At 40.2% G+C, this 20,219-nt stretch overlaps 1 protein-coding gene across 2 annotated transcripts in view; it reads left to right on the top strand.

Moving 5' to 3' along the window:
• The window catches only part of scn5lab (sodium channel, voltage gated, type V-like, alpha b), a 201,226-nt gene that overhangs the window by 158,350 nt on the left and 22,657 nt on the right, over positions 1 to 20,219 (top strand). For both annotated transcript variants that reach the window (XM_067377647.1, XM_067377646.1), the window contains 3 exons: positions 5,669 to 5,823; positions 8,464 to 8,637; positions 17,510 to 17,632. In XM_067377647.1, coding sequence (XP_067233748.1) covers positions 5,669 to 5,823; positions 8,464 to 8,637; positions 17,510 to 17,632 — 452 coding nt within the window. The remainder of the gene's footprint in view (positions 1 to 5,668; positions 5,824 to 8,463; positions 8,638 to 17,509; positions 17,633 to 20,219) is intronic.

Here is a 20,219-nt window from a genome sequence, read left to right as displayed (position 1 = left end):
TCGAGGGAACGAAATAGCAAATCACGCACACAATTTAGCAAATTGAGGGAGCGAAATAGCAAATCACGTCCATGATGTAGCAAATTGAGGGAAAGAACTAGAAAATTGCGCACATGATGTAGCAAATCGAGGGAACGAAATAGCAAATCACGCGCACAATTTAGCAAATTGAGGGAGCGAAATAGCAAATCACGTCCATGATGTAGCAAATCAAGGGAATGAAATAGTAAATCACGTACACGATTTAGCAAATCGAAGGAAACCAAATAGCAAATCACATGATTATGATGTAGCAAATCGAGGTAACGAAATAGCAAATCATGTGACTGATGTAGGAAATCGAGGGAAAAAACTAGTAAATCGTGCACACGATGTACCAAATCGAGGGAAAGAAATAGCAAATCACGCACATGATGTAGCAAATTGAGGGAACGAAATAGCAAATCACGCGCACAATTTAGCAAATTGAGGGAGCGAAATAGCAAATCACGCTCATGATGTAGCAAATCGAGAAAACGAAATAGCAAATCGCGCTCACAATTTAGCAAATTGAGGGAGTGAAATAGCAAATCACGTACACGATGTACCAAATCGAGGGAAAGAAATAGCAAATCATGCACATGATGTAGCAAATCGAGGGAACGAAATAGCAAATCACGCGCACAATTTAGCAAATTGAGGGAGCGAAATAGCAAATCACGCTCATGATGTAGCAAATCGAGAAAACGAAATAGCAAATCGCGCTCACAATTTAGCAAATTGAGGGAGTGAAATAGCAAATCACGTACACGATGTACCAAATCGAGGGAAAGAAATAGCAAATCATGCACATGATGTAGCAAATTGAGGGAACGAAATAGCAAATCACGCGCACAATTTAGCAAATCGAGAGAATGAAATAGAAAATCACGCACATGATGTAGCAAATCGAGGGAATGAAATAGAAAATCACGCTCATGATGTGGCAAATCGAGGGAACGAAATAGCAAGTCACGCACATGATGTAGCAAATTGAGGGAACGAAATAGCAAATCACGTGCACAATTTAGCAAATCGAGAGAATGAAATAGAAAATCACGCACATGATGTAGCAAATCGAGGGAATGAAATAGAAAATCACGCTCATGATGTGGCAAATCGAGGGAACGAAATAGCAAGTCACGCACATGATGTAGCAAATCGAGGGAAAGAAATAGAAAATCACGCACATGATGTAGCAAATCGAGGGAAAGAAATAGCAAATCACGCTCATGATGTGGCAAATCGAGGGAACGAAATAGCAAGTCACGCACATGATGTAGCAAATTGAGGGAACGAAATAGCAAATCACGCGCACAATTTAGCAAATCGAGAGAATGAAATAGAAAATCACGCACATGATGTAGCAAATCGAGGGAATGAAATAGCAAATCACGTCCATGATGTAGCAAATTGAGGGAAAGAACTAGAAAATTGCGCACATGATGTAGCAAATCGAGGGAACGTAATAACAAATAACGCGCACAATTTAGCAAATTGAGGGAGCGAAATAGCAAATCACGTCCATGATGTAGCAAATCAAGGGAATGAAATAGTAAATCACGTACACGATTTAGCAAATCGAAGGAAACGAAATAGCAAGTCACGCACATGATGTAGCAAATTGAGGGAACGAAATAGCAAATCACGCACATGATGTAGCAAATCGAGGGAACGAAATAGCAAATCACGCACATGATGTAGCAAATCGAGGGAACGAAATAGCAAATCATGCGCACAATTTAGCAAATTGAGGGAGCGAAATAGCAAATCGCGTCCATGATGTAGCAAATCAAGGGAAAGAACTAGAAAATTGCGCACATGATGTAGCAAATCGAGGGAACAAAATAGCAAATCACGCGCACAATTTAGCAAATTGAGGGAGCGAAATAGCAAATCGCGTCCATGATGTAGCAAATCAAGGGAACGAAATAGCAAATCACGCACACAATTTAGCAAATCAAGAGAATGATATAGAAAATCACACACATGATAGCAAATAACGCGCATGATGTAGCAACTCAAGGGAACGAAATAGCAAATCACGCGCACAATTTAGCAAATTGAGGGAGCGAAATAGCAAATCGCGTCCATGATGTAGCAAATCAAGGGAACGAAATAGCAAATCACGTGCACAATTTAGCAAATCGAGAGAATGAAATAGAAAATCACACACATGATAGCAAATCACGCGCATGATGTAGCAACTCAAGGGAACGAAATAGCAAATCGTGCAAACGATGTAGCGAATCGAGGAAATTAAATAGCAAATCACGCGAAAGAAATAGAAAATTTAATGCATGATTCAGCAAATTGAGGGAGCAAAATAGCAAATTTGGTGCTCAATTTAGCAAATCGAGGGAACGAATTAGTAATTGTGCGCACAATTTACTTTTTTTTTTCTTGCATGTCGTGTGGGGCTCTGTAAATTCCTAAAATTGACTGAAAATTAAAAATGAATTCATTCAAAATAAAACCATAAAAATGATCCCATAATGAAGGTTCCATATATGAATCGCCTGAGGGAACACTAAAATTCCATGTAGAATACATACATATCCTTTCTTCAGAGAGATCAGCATGAAGCAGATTTCCCTCCAAATTTGAAAATAAAAGATTAAAAAAGGGTGTGTGTGTGTGTGTGTGTGTGTGTGTGTGTGATGAGTAGGTTGCACAACCGCCTCAAGTCTGTACTTTATAAGCTGTCGACTTTATTGCCACACGGTAGAAAACAATACGATTGCTTCTCGGGACAGCCCATAAACTGCTGTCTCTTCTAAGGAGTGAGTGATTTATGACAAATGAGCTGCCATGTATTTCCTCTGATAATTCTCAGATGACAGGACGCGGCCCCTCGCACATCTCAGCATTTCGTTTGAGACCGGATCGGATTTCTCACCTATAAATCGAATAACGGCACTCTTTCACATGACTGAATTGAATCAGTCAACAGCTTTCTGCTGGAAAAGTGAAAAGGGCAGATTTGCACATTTTAAAGGGAAATCACAAAGGAGAATGCGTCTTTACTGCCTAAAAATGCGAACAAGAGCAATGCAATAAGCAGGATAAGTTCTAGTTGAAGGAGAAATTCATGCATTTTACATTTTGCATGCATTTTAGAAATTGAGTTTAATGCATAATATCTTTTTTTGAACATTGTCTTTATTTAATGCATGATATCTTAATGATTTAACATAACATATTTTACCAACTTTTTTTATCATTAAAAAGTTATGAAGTAAACGTGTGACATACTAATTGTTATTATATGTATTCAGGGCTTGACATTAGTAAGACAGCCACTCCCACTAGCCACTTTGGCGGGTTGAATATAATTTCAGTTTACAGCCAAATGATCGTCGAAGATCGTCGTAGCACAAAATTAAAATCCAATCACACAATTCGTTATTTAGGCTACGTGCAGTTAGTGAATGAGGGATAGGCAGAATTGCGCTGAATGACACAACAGAAGCGCTCTGTCGCGCGCGCGATCAGTTCTCCTCGCGCCTGAATAGTTAAACAGAGCACACAGATGTCTAAATGTCCATCGTGTGGAGTATCTCGCGTGAATACAGTCGGTTATGGCTTAAGTGGACGTAAACAGGTGGGTAATAACTGGATATGCGTCAGTTACGTCCATGCATTCAGCAGCCCAATTAAATACCTGTCTGTCATTAATGTTAATCAAACAACAAAAGATGTTAAATAATCTGAAAAAGATTATTTTTAATTTACTATTGTTTTTGTAATTTGCTTCTTTGTTCTTTTATACAGCCTAACACAAATAACTTATACAATTTCTCATATTAGCCCATGCTTACATTGTCCACCTCTTGCCCACCTGTACATACCAGCTGATATACAATGTATTCTTGATTTGGGTGGTCAATCTGCATTTAAAAGTTTGAAAGGGTTTTAAATCTTCTAAATCAAGTAAAATGACTCAAAATAAAGTAATTTAAGCATAACAAAGTCAACTTTAATCATATAAAATGTAATTTACCAACATCAAAATTGTGGCCAGTGAAAATGCTCAGTGGCTAGTAAATTTGGAAAACCACTAGCCACAGTGGCTGGTGAGCAAAAAAGTTAATGTCAAGCCCTGTATGTATTTATACAAATTATTAATAAATAAAGATATTTATTTAATTTATGTGTTTATTTATAGGCAAACTCATACAAATATACATTATTTATATGTATTACATTTATTTACATTTATTTGTTTGTTTATAGACATACTAATATGATATACATTATGTATTTGTTTATTTTATAGTCATACTAACGCTAATATACATTATTTATTTTCTAATTAAATGAGAAATTAATGCATTTTACATTTTACATTTTTAATGCGTTTTAATGCATATTTTCTGGAAATATAATTCACTATATATATATATATATATATATATATATATATATATATATATATATATATATATATATATATATACATTATTTATATTTACTATACATTTATTTATTTATTTACTTTATTTAGATGTATAGACATACTAACACTAATATACATTATTTTTTATTTTATTTATTTATTTATTGCAGTGCAGTGCAATGCGATAAGTGTTGTCTAGTTAGAAGAGAAATTAATGCATTGTACATTTTACATTTTTATTGAATAATATATTAATTATTTAACTACCCTTAGTATGAGCACTAGTAATAGTGAAGCGCTAAGTAAACACAGCTCTCTGTAATGCTGCATGTGATTACAGTGTATCATATCAAATCTGTAAGGAGAATGATGAAGTCACCAATAACTCACAGACTCGCAGCCCTTTTGATTTGGCTTTGATAGCCGTTAATTGCTAGATGAATGGTGATGCCGGGGTGCTAAAATGTCTGAGTCCGCCAATGGAGAGCAGGAGCATCGGTACAAATTGAGTTGAGAGAACCCTATTACCATAACCCTGTTATTAAGTTTACAGGCAATAAGTTAATTTAGAAGAGCTCAGATGCCAGTAATGGAGACGCTTTGACGACCATGCGAGGCTCAAATGGGATTTCATGGAAGGGACTCATTGTTATAGACGGCAGGCTTTCAGAGCAGCAGTGATACCGGCTGGGATTATGTCACATAAAAGCTGCGTCTCCAACGTAGAGACCGACAGATTAGCAAGACGAGGAACGTTTACAGCAGCCCGAGGTCCATTTATGAGCCCAATGCTGACTTCATCATTTATTTCCACTGATGTATTTGTATTACACAGAAGAGCAGTTCAGCCATTGATCTCCACGTTCTCACTGGAACTGCATTTGTGATCTTTTGAAGTGTTTTGAAGCTCTTTGAAGTCTTTTGAAGTTGCGTTTTTAAATGTTGATTTGAACAAAGAGGTTTTCAAAGTGGAAAAGTCAGCAAAATGAGTTTCTTCTCACTTATTGTCCGAATTACTTCTGATCGATTTGCATGAGTAATCTAATAATGTATTAGAAAATATGAAGCAGTTTGGCATATTCTTTAATATAAAAATTAAAGTGAAGCAGTTTTGTTTTAAGACATTACTAATGTTTAGTCAGTGTGTTACACACATATTACATTTTAAATGTTTTTTTCATCATCTTGGAACCATTTTTATTCACTGACTCATTATTAATCACTGATCTTAATTTGAATGTTTTTTTCCAGTTTGTGTACGTCACTTTAAGTGCTGCGACATCAACACGACCGACGGTCTGGGCCGAGCCTGGTGGCGTCTGAGGAAGACGTGTTATCAGATAGTGGAGCACAGCTGGTTTGAGACCTTCATCATCTTCATGATCCTCCTCAGCAGTGGAGCGCTGGTGAGCTTCATCTGTAGACGTACTTTACACTGTCACAGTGCAGTCTCTAGATTTGAAACTCACCCAAAAATGAAAATTCTGTCATCCATTACTCACCCTTAAGTCGTTCTAAACCTGTAAGACTTTCATTCATCTTCGAAACACAAATGAAGATATTTTTAATAAAATCAGAAGGGATTCTCGTGTTATGCAGCACGTTTGAGCTTCAGAACTTCAGTCACATTTTATGAATGACCCTCGCATGGGTTTTGCCTGAAGAGTCTTGCCTTAAAGAGCTTGTGAGAAGAAGTCAGTAAAGACGTCTTACTGGTCTGTTTGCTTGCTTCACTGACCTCATGACAGCTTTTTCCTCACTGACTTGAAACCAAGCACAGAAGTGGTCCTGTGTGTAAGGGAGGAAGTGGCAGCTCACTTCCTGTTAGCTGGCCTGTGGCGGCCGACGGCCTGCTGATCGGCGTCTCTATGAGAGAGCTGTCACACGCGAGCAAACGCGCAGATGTCAGCTGACACTAATCTACATCAACACGTGCCACGGGCTGTTACAATCACAGCCTTAGTCATCCTGTCATACAGCCGCTGTTTATCACTAAATTAACACTATTATTAATTTGTTGCCAGACGTTTTTGTGTTTTTTGAGGTTTGAAGTGTTTTCAACATTGATAATAATCATAAAAGGATCGTGTGACACTGAAGACTGGAGTAATAATTGCATTGCAGGAATAAATTACATATTTAAATATATTTACATAGAAAACAGTTATTTGAAATGGGAATAATATCTTGTATTTTTGATCAAATAATTGCAGCCTTAGTGAGATTTTTTTCCAAAACATTAAAAAAAATCTCACCAACCCTCAAACCTTTGAATGGCAGTGTATGTGTTCAGTTCATGTACATAAACTACTAATGTTGAGCATTTTGTAATGGTTTAATGTATTATTGAATTGGGCAGTGAAAAGTGTCTCTATGATGAAATATTACAAATGCATATATATGTATTTATATATATAGAGAGAGAGAGATATATTTCATTTATAATAACATGCATTGATGATGCATGTACAATAAGACCAGGAACATGTGCTGAGAAAGCAAATGGGTTTCATCGTTGATTTCAGCAGTAAATGCCAGAGCAAAAAAAAAATATTCCCACTGCATAATATTATATAACACTGTGCATTTCCTTAAAGATCAGAGTCCTGCGTGTCTGACTCACAGAGAGGGCCGAATGTCAGTGTTCAGTCTCAGCGCGCGGGTGCCAGGTGTGCGCCGGACTGGCTGGTATTTTAGTGGCATTTACCAGCAGCTTCAGCAGGCAGCTGTTCTTTCAGACGTGCACTTGAATGATTACACATGAAAACAGAAAGTAAGCAGAAAATGAGAAACAGCACAGTCGGCAAAAACCAGTGGAGAGTCCGGTGGACGCAGATGTTTGCCTGGACATCGTATGTGCAATAGAGTAGAACCGCTCAGACAAACAGTCTGGACACTTATTAAAGAGGGAAATACATCATCCAAGAATGAAATTCATCATTTGCTCATCCTAATGTTAGTCCAAACCAGGATTATAGGACAATCATTAACTGAAATATATATCAGTTAATGATTGTCCTATAATCCTGGTATGTGTATGTATATATATATATATATATATATATATATATATATATATATATATATATATATATATTTTTTTTTTTTTTTTTTTTTTAAACTAAACTTATTTTATTTCATCAACATTCCTCATTTTCATTTAGTTTAACTTGAAGTACTAAAGTAGCTCACTAAAACAAACAAAAAAAACCTACATAGACATAGTTTAAAAAAAAAAAAAACGAATGAAAATGGGAAGACGCACAACTAAATTACTAAAAATTTTTAAAAAATGACTAAAAAAAAACTATAATTATAAATAATAATAAAAATATTATCTCAATCATACTAAAATAACACTGGTCCAAACCAGGATTATTATCATTAACTAAAACTAAAACTATAACCATAACCACAAAACAACATTTTCGAAACAATAAACTTTTTTTTTTTTTAAATCTAGGGCAACATTTCTCATTTTCATTTAACTCGATTATTTTTCATTAAAAAATGTATTAAAAGTGAATAAAAACTGTTATTATAGTTATTATAGTTTATTAAATAAATAAAAATTAACTGAAATAAAATAAAATATATTTAAACTTATTTATTTCATCAAGAGTCCAAGGAAACATTTCTCATTTTTATTTAGTTTAACTTGATGTGCTAAAATAACAATAACTATATAGACATATATTAAGAAAAAAAATAATAAAAATGGCAAAAAACATAACTGAATGAGAATGGAAAAATATAAAAATAAAAACAATAATAACTATATCTCTATGTTACAAAATTAACATTATTAACAAACCCAGCTGAATTTCTTTCTTTATAATATGGCTCATCAAGACGTGTCGTTGATCTAAACACACTTGTTCCTGCTGCTTTTTTGTAATTTTTTCAACTTGTCCCTCTCCGTCATCATTCACTTTGTAATACAGATAACAGAACGAACAGACGAAGGTCTGAAGAAGTCTTCCTCACCCTGTACTGTATGTGTGGTTTGTTAACACTCTGCTTCTTCTGCGTCTCTCTGTTGAAAGGCATTTGAAGACATTTACATTGAACAGAGGAAAGTGGTCAAAGTGGTGCTTGAATACGCAGACAAGATCTTCACCTACATCTTCATCTTGGAAATGAGCCTGAAGTGGATCGCCTACGGTTTCAGGAAATACTTCACCAACTACTGGTGCTGGTTGGACTTTCTCATTGTGGATGTAAGTGAATCAATTTACTTTTCCAGAGTCTGATTGCAAAGTGAAGCGAATGAATAACAGCTGAAGTGCTTTATTATAAAACATTTAAAATCTCAGGAAGATTGAATGAGGCCAGTTTTATAGAGATCAACTTTTATGTTATATATAATAATCAAATAAACCAGTGCTGCATTTTAGCATTTCATGAGTAACATTAAAGGATTAGTTCACTTCAGAATGAAAATTTCCTGAAAATTTACTTATGCCCATGTCATCCAAGATGTTCATGTCTTTCTTTTTTCAAAAAGAAATGAAGGTTTTAGAGGAAAACATTCCAGGATTTTTCTCCATATAGTGGACTTCACTGGGGTTCAACGGGTTGAAGGTCCAAATGTCAGTTTCAGTGCAGCTTCAAAGAGCTCTACATGATCCCAGACAAGGAATAAGAGTCTTATCTAGAGAAACCATCGGACATTTTCTAAAAAAAAACAAACAAATTATATACTTTTCAACCACAAATGCTAATCTAATGCACTGCTCTGTGATGCGCCATGCATTACGTAATCACGTAGGAAAGGTCAGGCGTGGCCATCTCCTTTTCTCCTCCAACTTCAAAATCCTCCAACATCATTGTTTTACCTTTTTTTTGTAAAGTGCGTTTGACTTAGTCTTTGCACGTTAGTTTTGTAGACACTGGATCTGTACTTACACCTACATCATAATAAAGTATATAATTTGGTGGTTTCTCAAGATAAGACTCTTATTCCTCGTCTGGGATCGTGTAGAGCTCTTTGAAGCTGCACTGTCATTTGGACTTTCAATTTTAATTCTGAAATGAACTAAGATGATCATTTATAATAATTGTCATGTTGTTTTGCTGTTATTCATACTCCAGATACATTCCAGTGATTCAGTGTTGTTTGTTTTGGCCCTGTACTTCAGTACATAGTATTTGTAGGTATTCATTTGTAAAGTATACATGTACATGTATGGCTTGAAGCTAATTCAATATCAATTAATGAAAAGCTTTTAAAACATAAAGTGTTCAGGTTCATAAAGTATTGAATTCATAGTGTAGGTTGACTTTAATATTGAGTGTTAAATTAAATTATTTTTTTTTATTTCTATAAATTGTTGGTTCCTTAGAAAGAGTTAGTACAAAAAGGCATTTTTAATGTTTATAGAATAATTATCCAAACATGAAAAATGTAGGGGTTAATTCAGGATAACGGGAACATTTTTTCCCAGGCATCTCAATGGCAAAAAGTGTCCCAATTTCCCTAAATTCATCCTTTGTCTGCTAGAATGACATACATGTTTGCAGATGTAGAAATATATACTAATAGTAAGTACTAATGAGATCATGTTAGCAGTTCAGTCATTATTCTAGTTTTCAAAGCCGTATGTATTTTTCATAGAAAATTATATATCTATTCAACAATGATAAATGCCATTTGTTACTGTGACCAAAGAGCCAAAACAACCACAACTGCATCACTGTTCATATACTGCTGGACTGAACTGTAATTCACTGTTTCATAGTGTATATGGAACCATCTTTACTGTACTGTGCTTTTATAAGTATGAATTTGAGTTTTATTTGTGTGACTCAATTCAATGAGAAGAAAAGAAATATACTGGTGAGGAGAGCTGTGAATTAGAAATTCTGAAGATTTGATGTGAAATGTGAAGAGTGTAATTATTTTTGATGTTAAAATACTTTCTCATATCTGTTTGGTGATGCAAGTGTTGCAGAAATTACACCTTCACTGCAGCATGAAATACCGTAGTTTTGAAACAAATTTCTTTAGATTACACTTTTCATATTATGAAATTTGTTGAGACTTGATGAGATGATGTAGAAAATGTGTATTTTTAGCAAAGAAAGTGCATTATGAAACATTATCTAATTAAATATGCACTAATATGCATACAATTCCAGAATAAATATCTGAACACTGGATAAAGCCGGGTTCAAAATACTTGTTTGATTTTGTTGACATATTAGAGTTAAAGGTTTTTACTGAGGGGATTTTGGATTTCTCTTTTTATCACTCCATAAATTAGAAAAAACTGTCAACAGGCAGAAAAACGTCTCGGTTACGTATGTAACCCTCGTTCCCTGAAGGAGGGAACGGAGACGTACGTCAGTAGTGACCGACGAATTGGGATATCGCTAGAGAGCCCCTATCAGCTTCGAGAGAACTAAAACAAGCCAATGGAATTGGCGTGCGATATTTGCATAATGCGCACCTCCCCTAACAGGTGGATATAAAAAGGGGGGCAGATGCAATCGCACTCTGTTTTTCGCTGAGGAGACAACCGGTGTCCGCACTGCAGCGAGGGTACAGAAACTGTGGCGACGGGACGTACGTCTCCGTTCCCTCCTTCAGGGAACGAGGGTTACATACGTAACCGAGACGTTCCCCTTCAGTCGGTCACGTTCGACGTACGTCAGTAGTGACCGACGAATTGGGATCCCAACTAAAACGCCACAGTTACGAAACCCCTTCCAGTGCCCAGCGCAGGCTCTAGCCGCCCGTCGCACCAAGGGGACGGAGAAGGGGCGAGCTTACGCCGGGAAGTCTACTGCTGTTCCGATATACCCACTAAGTAAACTAGACTACACTGGGGAAGCGAACCCGTAAGGAACGCTGCGGAACCACTACCTACCCAGAGGGGAAGGAATTTACATGGAAAACATATGGACTGTCCCGCAGGGCAGAACGCATATGAGTCCCTGGGATGGCTCCACCTGAGTAGGGGGAGACTCATCTGACAGGAGAAAGCAGAAGCTCTGCTAAGGGAAAGACACGGGCTCACCGTAGGGAGTAACCGTGGACAATACACATATGGAATCACTCACGTAGAGGGATTGCAACATATGGAACCCAACCAACAGACAACATCGAAGATGGATGTTGGTCTGGCATCAGACACTCCGCAATGCCCGAGCCGAAGGTGGAGGTGGAGGAACTCGACAGGGTTCACCGAACGGGGAACACGACTGGAGTCAACAGATGCACATATCCTGCCCAGGGGGTGGGAGTGGCATTGCAAGCCGGCACGAGCACAGGTTCAACGCGTCTACCGGCTGGTGGAAGCGAGTACACGGGAAGAACCAGCTTACACGTAAGCTAAAAACCCTAGCAAACGTGTTGGGTGTCGCCCAGCCCACAGCTCTACAATCTGTCAGCGAGGCGCCATGAGCCAGCGCCCAGGAAGAGGCCACTCAGGTGGAGTGGGCTCTCAACCCGAACGGGCAAGGCACGCCCTGGGAACATAAGCCAGGGCGATGGCATCCACTAACCAGTGGGCCATCCTCTGCTTGGAGACAGCCTTTCCCTTCTGCTGGTCTCCGTAACAGACAAAGAGCTGATCTGAGGTCCTAAGCTTCAAGTTCTATCCACGTAAACACGCAGGGCGCGAACTGGAAAGAGCGAAGCTAGGGCTGGGTCTGCCTCCTCCGAAGGCAGCGCTTGCAGGTTCACTACCTGATCTCTGAAGGGAGTGGTAGGAACCTTGGGCACATATCCAGGCCGGGGTCTCAGGAAGACGTGAGAATCCCCAGGCCCAAATTCCAGGCACGATTCGTCGACCGAAAATGCGTGCAGGTCCCCTACCCTCTTAACATGAGGCCAATGCAACCAGGAGGACGGTCTAAGAGACAGTACTTTTAACTCGATTAATTGCAAAGGCTCAAGGGATGACGCCGAAGTTAGCTAAGAACTAAGGTGAGATCCCTAGAGGGTAAGGAGGGTGGGCAAGGAGGAATCAGTCCCCTCGCCCCCCTCAGGAACCTGATGATCAGACCGTGTTTCCCCAGGGCTTGCCATCAACTGCATGGAGATGTGCAGCGAAGCGGCAACATACACCTTGAGGGTGGAGGGAGACAGCCTTCGCTCCAAGCCCTCTTGCAGGAAGGAAAGCACAGATCTGACCGAGCATGATCGGGGGTCCTCTCGTCTTGCGAGAGGAGCACCATTCAACGAATAGGTTCGACTTCAACGCATAGAGGCTCCTCGTGAAGGAGCTCTAGCGGAAGTGATGGTGTCTACGACCGCCTGCGGGAGATCACCCAGAACCTCCGCATCCCGTCCAGGGACCACACGTGGAGGTTCCACAGGTCGGGACGCGGGTGCCATAGGAAGCCCCATCTCTGTGTCAGGAGGTCCTTCCTCAGAGGAATCGGCCAAGGAGGGGCTGTCGTGAGGAGCATTAGGTCCGAAACCCGGGTCCGAGTGACCAATATGGAGCCACTAACAAGACCTGCTCCTCATCCTCCCTGACCTAGCACAGGAGCTGTGCGAGAAGGCTCACTGGGGGAAAAACGCATATTGCGTAGGCCCCGGGGCCAGCTGAGTGCCAGGGTATCCGTGCCGAGCGACTCGCCGGTCAGGGAAAACCACTGGCCGAGGGCAGTTCCTGGGGAGGCAACAGGACTACCTGGGCCTCGCCGAAGTAGTGCCAGATCAGCTGGACCGCCTGGGGACGGAGCCGCCACTTGCCCGCAAGTGGAGGCTGCTGTAAGAGCTCGTAGGCTGCACGGTTAAGCACACCTGGGACATGAGTGGCCTGAAGCGACCTCAGATGCTTCTGACTCCATAGCAAGAGATGGCAGGCGAGTTGCGATATGCGACGGGAGCGTAGACCAGCCTGATGGTTGATGTACGCAACGGCCGCCGTGCTTGTCCGAGCGGACCAGTACATGCTTGTCTGACAGCAGCTCCTTGAAGCGGCCCAGTGCAAGACATACTGCTAGCAACTCGAGGCAATTGATATGCCAATGCAGTCGAGGCCCAGTCCAAGACCCGAACCGCATGCCCGTTGTACATGGCCCCCCATCCGGTGGTAGAGGCATCTGTGTGGACCACAGCGTCCAAGGGGTACTCCCGCCCGCAGGAACAAAGGGTCCGACCACCGGATGAGGGTAGGGCGGCAGCTCCGTGTCACGAGGACACTGAGCGTGCTGCGCTGCCATGGCCATCTCGGGACCCAGTCGCGGAGCCGGTGTTGAAGCGGCCTCATATGGAGCAACCTGAGCGGCGAAACGCGGCTGCAGATGCCACATGCCCCAGGAGCCTCTGAAGTCTTTCAGTGGGGCCGCCATCCTGCGCTTGAGCGAACTCAGGCAGTTCAACACTGACTGGACGCGCTCCTCAGAGAGGCGCACAATCCAGGCGACCGAGTCTAGCTCGAGACTGAGAAAAGAGATCCTCTGCCCGGGGGCGAGTTTGCTCTTGTCCCAGCTGACCCAAAGACCCAACAGGCTGAGGTGAGCTAAACCATCTCCCTGTGTACGCACAACTGCTTCGCGAGCTGGCCAGGAACAACCAGTCGTCGAGGCAGTCGAGAATGCGAACGCCCTGTTCCTTGAGGGGAACAATGGCCACCTCCGCAACCGTGTAAGGCGTGGAGCGACAGGGCCAGCCCGAAGGGTAGGAGTTTGTACTGACATGCTCGACCCAAGCGCAGAATCGAGACATGAAAGTATGCATCCTTCAGGTCGAATGCTGCAAACCAAACCCCGGGACGGACGCACTCGAAAATGCGCTTCTGCATGAGCACCTTAAACGGCAGCCTGAAGGTACCGGTTCAAGACGCGCAGATCCAGGATTGGCCATAGCCCACCGCCCTTTAGGGTACAATGAAGTAGGGCTGAACCTGACTTCAAATCGGCTGGAGGGACCGGCTCGATTGTATCCCTCGCCAGGAGGACAGCAATCTCCACTCGGAGAACAGGTGCAATGTCCAACGACACCTAAGTGAAGTGGACACCCCTGGACGCCGGAGGACACCGGGCGAAATGAATCGCATAGCCGAGTCTGATAGTATGCATGAGCCAGCGGAACGGGCTGGGGGCACTAACCAGGCCTCCAGACACCGAGCCAGCAGAACCAAACGCACCACAGACGTACCGGGGGTGGGGCAGCGAACCAGAGTACGGGGACCCGACTCGGGCGGCGTGGTAGCGGCCCAGAGTGTGATCAGACTCTGCGAGGTAGCAGTGCGTATGGGAGACGGCACACGGGGCGCGGCCTGCACCAACACACTGACACCTGCTGGCGAGGTGAGAGGGGGCTGGGAGTAGCAACGCGGGGCGCTGCACATCGCCAGCCACACTCTTGGGACGTAGAGGATCGGAAAACAGTTCTTAGTGGGTACCGCTGGACTCCGGAGAGCCAGCGGCGGAACAGACCAATTCTCCACCCGGCCCTCCTCCGGGGAGAAAGAACCGTTTACGTCAGCTCCAGATCGCCATATCTCCAGGACCGTCTCCCGCTAGTCAGGTGACTGCGGGTTGAGCAGGCTGGGTTCAAGGCCAGTTTGTGAGATGAGCGCATCGAGAAAGCACTCTTTGACGACGGCACATCCCAGCAAGACTCGCCAGGGGTGTTTCTGGACCACCATGGTGGACATTGTCTGGCCAGGGGCCTGCGCTTTGATTTGCATCCTGCGTAGCTCAACCCCGACTCAGAACTACCCACATGCAATGAGTGCTTTGACCTACTGCAGACTTGCCAGGGGCCAAGACTCATGCAGGGCAGAGGTGGTGTGCCGTAGCACTGCCACCCCACCCTAGGGGGTAGTGAGAGAGAAAAAACTTGTAGTGCAGATTATGACCCTCTTGGCGTTCCATATTAACGTCAAAAAAGGCCACAAACTGCCAAGTTTTTTCATGCACATCCAGGCTAAGCCAGGGGGCGCGGCAAGGCGAGTACGCGTCGCACGACACCCCCAGGGGCCCGGGAAAGCATGGTTGCCAAGTCTGAATCCGATTCGGCATGAGCACGCCACAACCGTGGGACGCTCAGCCTCATCTTCATGTTCAGAGCCCAACAATACTCTCTCCAATGTAGCAGTCGACATCTGATCCTCTGCTGGAGCCCTGACTAAGATGTTAGGTCCTCCATATTTAAGGAGGACCAGCAACACATGCAGAAGCTACCAGCCATGTTGGACAGTGAACGTGGCCGCCCAACTGGACGACACACGGCACCCTGGGCACCGACGTGGCCATGTATCTAAACATGATCGCAGACCAACCAGTGGAATTACAGCGGAACGCTGGGAAAACATTGGATGTTTCCACCCGGCTCACTCCAACTCGCGACCTCGCTGCAGGCGTCGTCACACCAACACAAGCGCCGAAACTTCTTCAGAGGCTTGAAGTTCAAACAGCCGCAGGACACCAGGTAGGCTCCGAAGCGAAAGACAGAGTGCGATTGCATCTGCCCCCCTTTTTATATCCACCTGTTAGGGGAGGTGCGCATTATGCAAATATCGCACGCCAATTCCATTGGCTTGTTTTAGTTCTCTCGAAGCTGATAGGGGCTCTCTAGCGATATCCCAATTCGTCGGTCACTACTGACGTACGTCGAACGTGACTGACTGAAGGGGAACGTAAATTTAATGATACTTTTAGGAATAAAATGTATAAAATAAGGCAAATTATATATCAACAAACCCCTCAGTAAAAACCTTCAGAATATAGATAGGAATAAAACTGTAAGTTTTGGTGAATGTAAGTGTTGCTGAAGTGGAGAAAAAACTCATTTTGTGAAAACGGCCTTTAAATATATTTATTGAAATCAAAATATACAAACGAAAATAGAAAATAACAATAAAACAAACACTTAAAAGTTTATTTTGGATGTCTTTCCACTTGTCTGAAACACATTGTGAAAAGCCAAATAGCCCAAAATATCAAAATTTACCAATTCATTAAAAAACGATGTTTAGGGTCTTGCCTTAAAACATAATTTAATTTATATAATATATATTTATATATGTTTTAGGCACAAATTATATTAATGTCTTTTAAATTAATAGTGAAGATTTTGTCCTATTAGAATAATATGAAATTGATGAGATTTTAATATTTATAATAAATTAGAAAAAGCACATTCAAAGGCATTAAATGCACATGAAATGCATTTACTTTGACATTGAAATGCTTTTTTTAAGTGAACATCATATTTTAGGCACACAATATTTTAATGTCTGTTAAATTAATAGTGAAAGGTTCTTTTACTATTCATTTTGAATATGAAATTTATGAGATTTTAATATTTAGAATATATTAAATCAAGTACTTTCAAAGCCGTTGAATGCACATGAAATGCATTTACTTTGGCATTGAAATGCTTTTAATTACATTTGCAGTGAACTCATATTTTAGGTTTGAAAATGTTTTTGTATTGTAAATTAATAGTGAAAGGTTCTTAGAAGATTTAATCCCATTTGAATATTAAATTTATGAGATTTTTATATTTACTATATATTAAATCAAGTACTTTCAAAACTGTTAAATTCACATGAAATTGATTTACTTTGGCACTGAAAATCCCATTTGATTAATATGAATAATATGAAATTCATGAGAAACTCTAACTAAATGAACTATAATTCAATTTATACAGGTTTCAGTGATTGGTCTGGTGGCACGTGCGGTCAATTATGACCAAATTGGCACCATGCGGGTTCTGAGGACGCTCCGGGCGCTGCGGCCTCTCCGTGCTGTCTCCCGCTTTGCTGGGATGAGGGTAAGACCCGCTCTGAACGGGGCCCGAATCTGAGTACACTCAGTAGACAGCTCAAAGATGCCCACTAAACAGCCGTTCAGTCCTTACCAGGTCAAAGAGGAGGGAGAAAACAACGACCCACGCCGTTTAAAACAACATTTATCACTAACAGATCCAGTTTTGATCGCTGGAACTGGGTTTCCAAGAAAACGAATCCCGATTAATCACCTTTTTTCCTCCCAGCACAGAGAAACGCCGCCTTCTGACGCATCCCTTCATTCCGCAGGACTGTGGCAGGTGTGATTTTATTGGTCTCCTAACACTGCGTTTCTATCTTCTCTTTGTCCTCGGCTCTGTGTCACTCATAGGTGTCTCTAGTAAGCCTCGTAGCAAACACGCTCGGCTACTCCGACTTTGCTGCCATCAAATCTCTCCGAACGCTCAGAGCCCTCAGACCGCTGAGAGCGCTGTCCCGGTTTGAAGGCATGAGGGTAAGATATACTCGTCTCTCTGTCACATCTGTGAATGCTCCATTTTCAGAGGCGTTTTCTCACTTTTTATGCACAAAAACAGGAAGTCTCATCATTTTTTCAGGGAATTTGCTGAGGACAGAAAAACAAACATCTTCAGAACTTTTACAAGTCTCTTCTTAAACCCTCCTGAGGTGGTTTTATGGTCGTTCACTCTTAAAAATAAAGGTTTTTAAAAGGGTGTTTTTGCTGCGATGCCTTAGAAGAAACATTTTTTCTTCCTCAAAGTACCTCTCAGTGATTAGTTCTTAAAATGATATTTTTTTCTTTGTGTGTAGAACATTTTAATAATCTAATTTTTAATAATCTAATTTTTCCACTATAAAGAGCCTTTTGTGCAATGAATGTTAAAAGTTCTTCACACTATAAACCCAAATAAGTTGGGCTAACTTATAAAAAAATTAGTTAAGCAGTTACAGTCATGATCAGTTATGATGTTCACAATTTTACGTAAGCAGAACTATCAAGTTTTGAGTTGTAGTACTCATGCATGTTAATTTCCTAACTTGAAGTACTGAGTTAGCTAACTCATACATTTTGATAGCAATTACCATAAAAAATTTAGTTAATTAGCTTTTTTATTTTGAGTTCTTTCAAATCAAATGTGTTTACAGTGCATGGAAACATCTATTCTAATGAAAAAACTTATTTTTAAGTGTAGTGGGTTTAAGATGGTCTCGGCCTGCTGACAAGAATCCAAAACCCCTCTAAAACCATCAAACCAGACCATCTAACCACCTTAGACTGGTTTAAGCAGGGTTACTATCTTTTAATCAGATAATTAATTATTTTAGCTGATTTAAATGTCATTATTGAGATATAAAGAAAATATATGGGGGTCTACACCCAAATCAAAAGATCAAGCTTTTATTTGAGGACTGTTAAGATTTTTTTTTTTTTTTTTTTCAGCATTATGACATTTTCATGACAATTAATCACATTTTTACCCCAAATTCTCGTTTTAGTAATGGTTAAAAAATAATGCTAATTTATTGAATTGTTAAAGTGTTGATATAAGTGCTAATAAATAATTGTACTACATTAATGGGAATTTAATGAGAATCACCATTAAGAATAATGAGAAAAAAATCATAATGGTCCTTCTAAAAAAAAAAAAAAAAAAAAAAAAAGCTTAATTTACATTTACTTTATACAAAGTATAATTGATTTTTTTTTATTATTATTATTTTAGGGTGAAATGTGACATGCTTTCGTCAGATTCACCCCAGCAGCCCAAAATGATCATGTGTTTATTTACTTCTAGCCATCAATCCAGCAGTAATTCCACTAACCCACAACTAAACATTCTTCTGATGTGAAGTGTTTTTTACAGCATTAGTGGTTGTTTTAATAGCTGCTTCCATCTCTGAGATATTCTCACTGCACTTTTGTTTAATCAAATTGGATCCATTTAATCTTCATGCAGACTGATGCTGAAGGGTGACGTCTCAGTTTTTGCTGGAAGCTTTACAGGGGAAATGGGAAAGACTTTCCAGTATTGGGATTATTTTGTCATATAGTCCTTATAATATTACATAATTAATGCAGTGACATTTTGAGTGGATTTTAATAAAATAAAGAATAAAATATATAACTACATATAAATGTATTATAATTAAAATATTACATAATACAGTGACATTTTGAGTAGATTTTTCACTGATGGCTAATATTAAAAATAATAAAATAAATATAAAAATAAGATGTATAACTAAATAAAAATACATAATACAATACTTTTTGAGTAGATTTTTCACTGATGGCTAATATTAAAAATAATGAAAATAAATATAGGAATAAAATATATAACTAAATTTCAATTTATTATAATTAAATGATCATTTGATACATCTACTGTCTCTTATGTTAACATATAAAATACCGAAGGAGGACTTATGGGCAAGATGGACAGCATTTTCTTGTTTTCAGTGTTAAATTTACAGTGTTATCTTCCTTTTCCTTCTCTTGTATGCATTAATATTTTATTATTTTTTTATTTTTCTGTCAGTATTACAGGGTGTTACTGTGATATATGTGTACAGTAGTGTTTGTGCTGTTGTGAGGCCCTGCAGTAGATTATTAAACAGGCTGAATGAGGAGAAACAGCCAGATGATGAAGCTAGTTTCTGTCCGCTGGGAAGCACCATCAGTATTCTGGATAATTGAATGTCAAAAATGGGCTTTTAGCATGTGGGAAGCCAGTGCTGCCCCGTCGCCTGTTTGTTTTCTTCATCACTCACCCACTCAGTGTTATCTTCATCTCCTCATCCTCTCACACCAGACAACACCATGTTCATAGGCCTACACATGCTGCCCTAGCATATTATTATACAGCACATTTCATGCACAGTGATATTTCATCCATTTAACAATTTAAGAACATAAACATGCATAAAAAATGTTTGATATAAAATGGAATAAAGAAATGTGAAAGCTTGTTTCCGCGATGGAATAAAAAATAAAAAGGTAATTTTTCTCTTACATTTCTGTCTTCTTTATTGCATTTCAAGATCTAAACTTGCCATTTATATCCAAGCTTCTGCTTAGA

The sequence above is a fragment of the Chanodichthys erythropterus genome, chromosome 23, assembly GCF_024489055.1.
Source record: "Chanodichthys erythropterus isolate Z2021 chromosome 23, ASM2448905v1, whole genome shotgun sequence".
Classification (NCBI taxonomy): domain Eukaryota; kingdom Metazoa; phylum Chordata; class Actinopteri; order Cypriniformes; family Xenocyprididae; genus Chanodichthys; species Chanodichthys erythropterus.
This window is presented reverse-complemented; position numbering and strand designations above follow the sequence as displayed.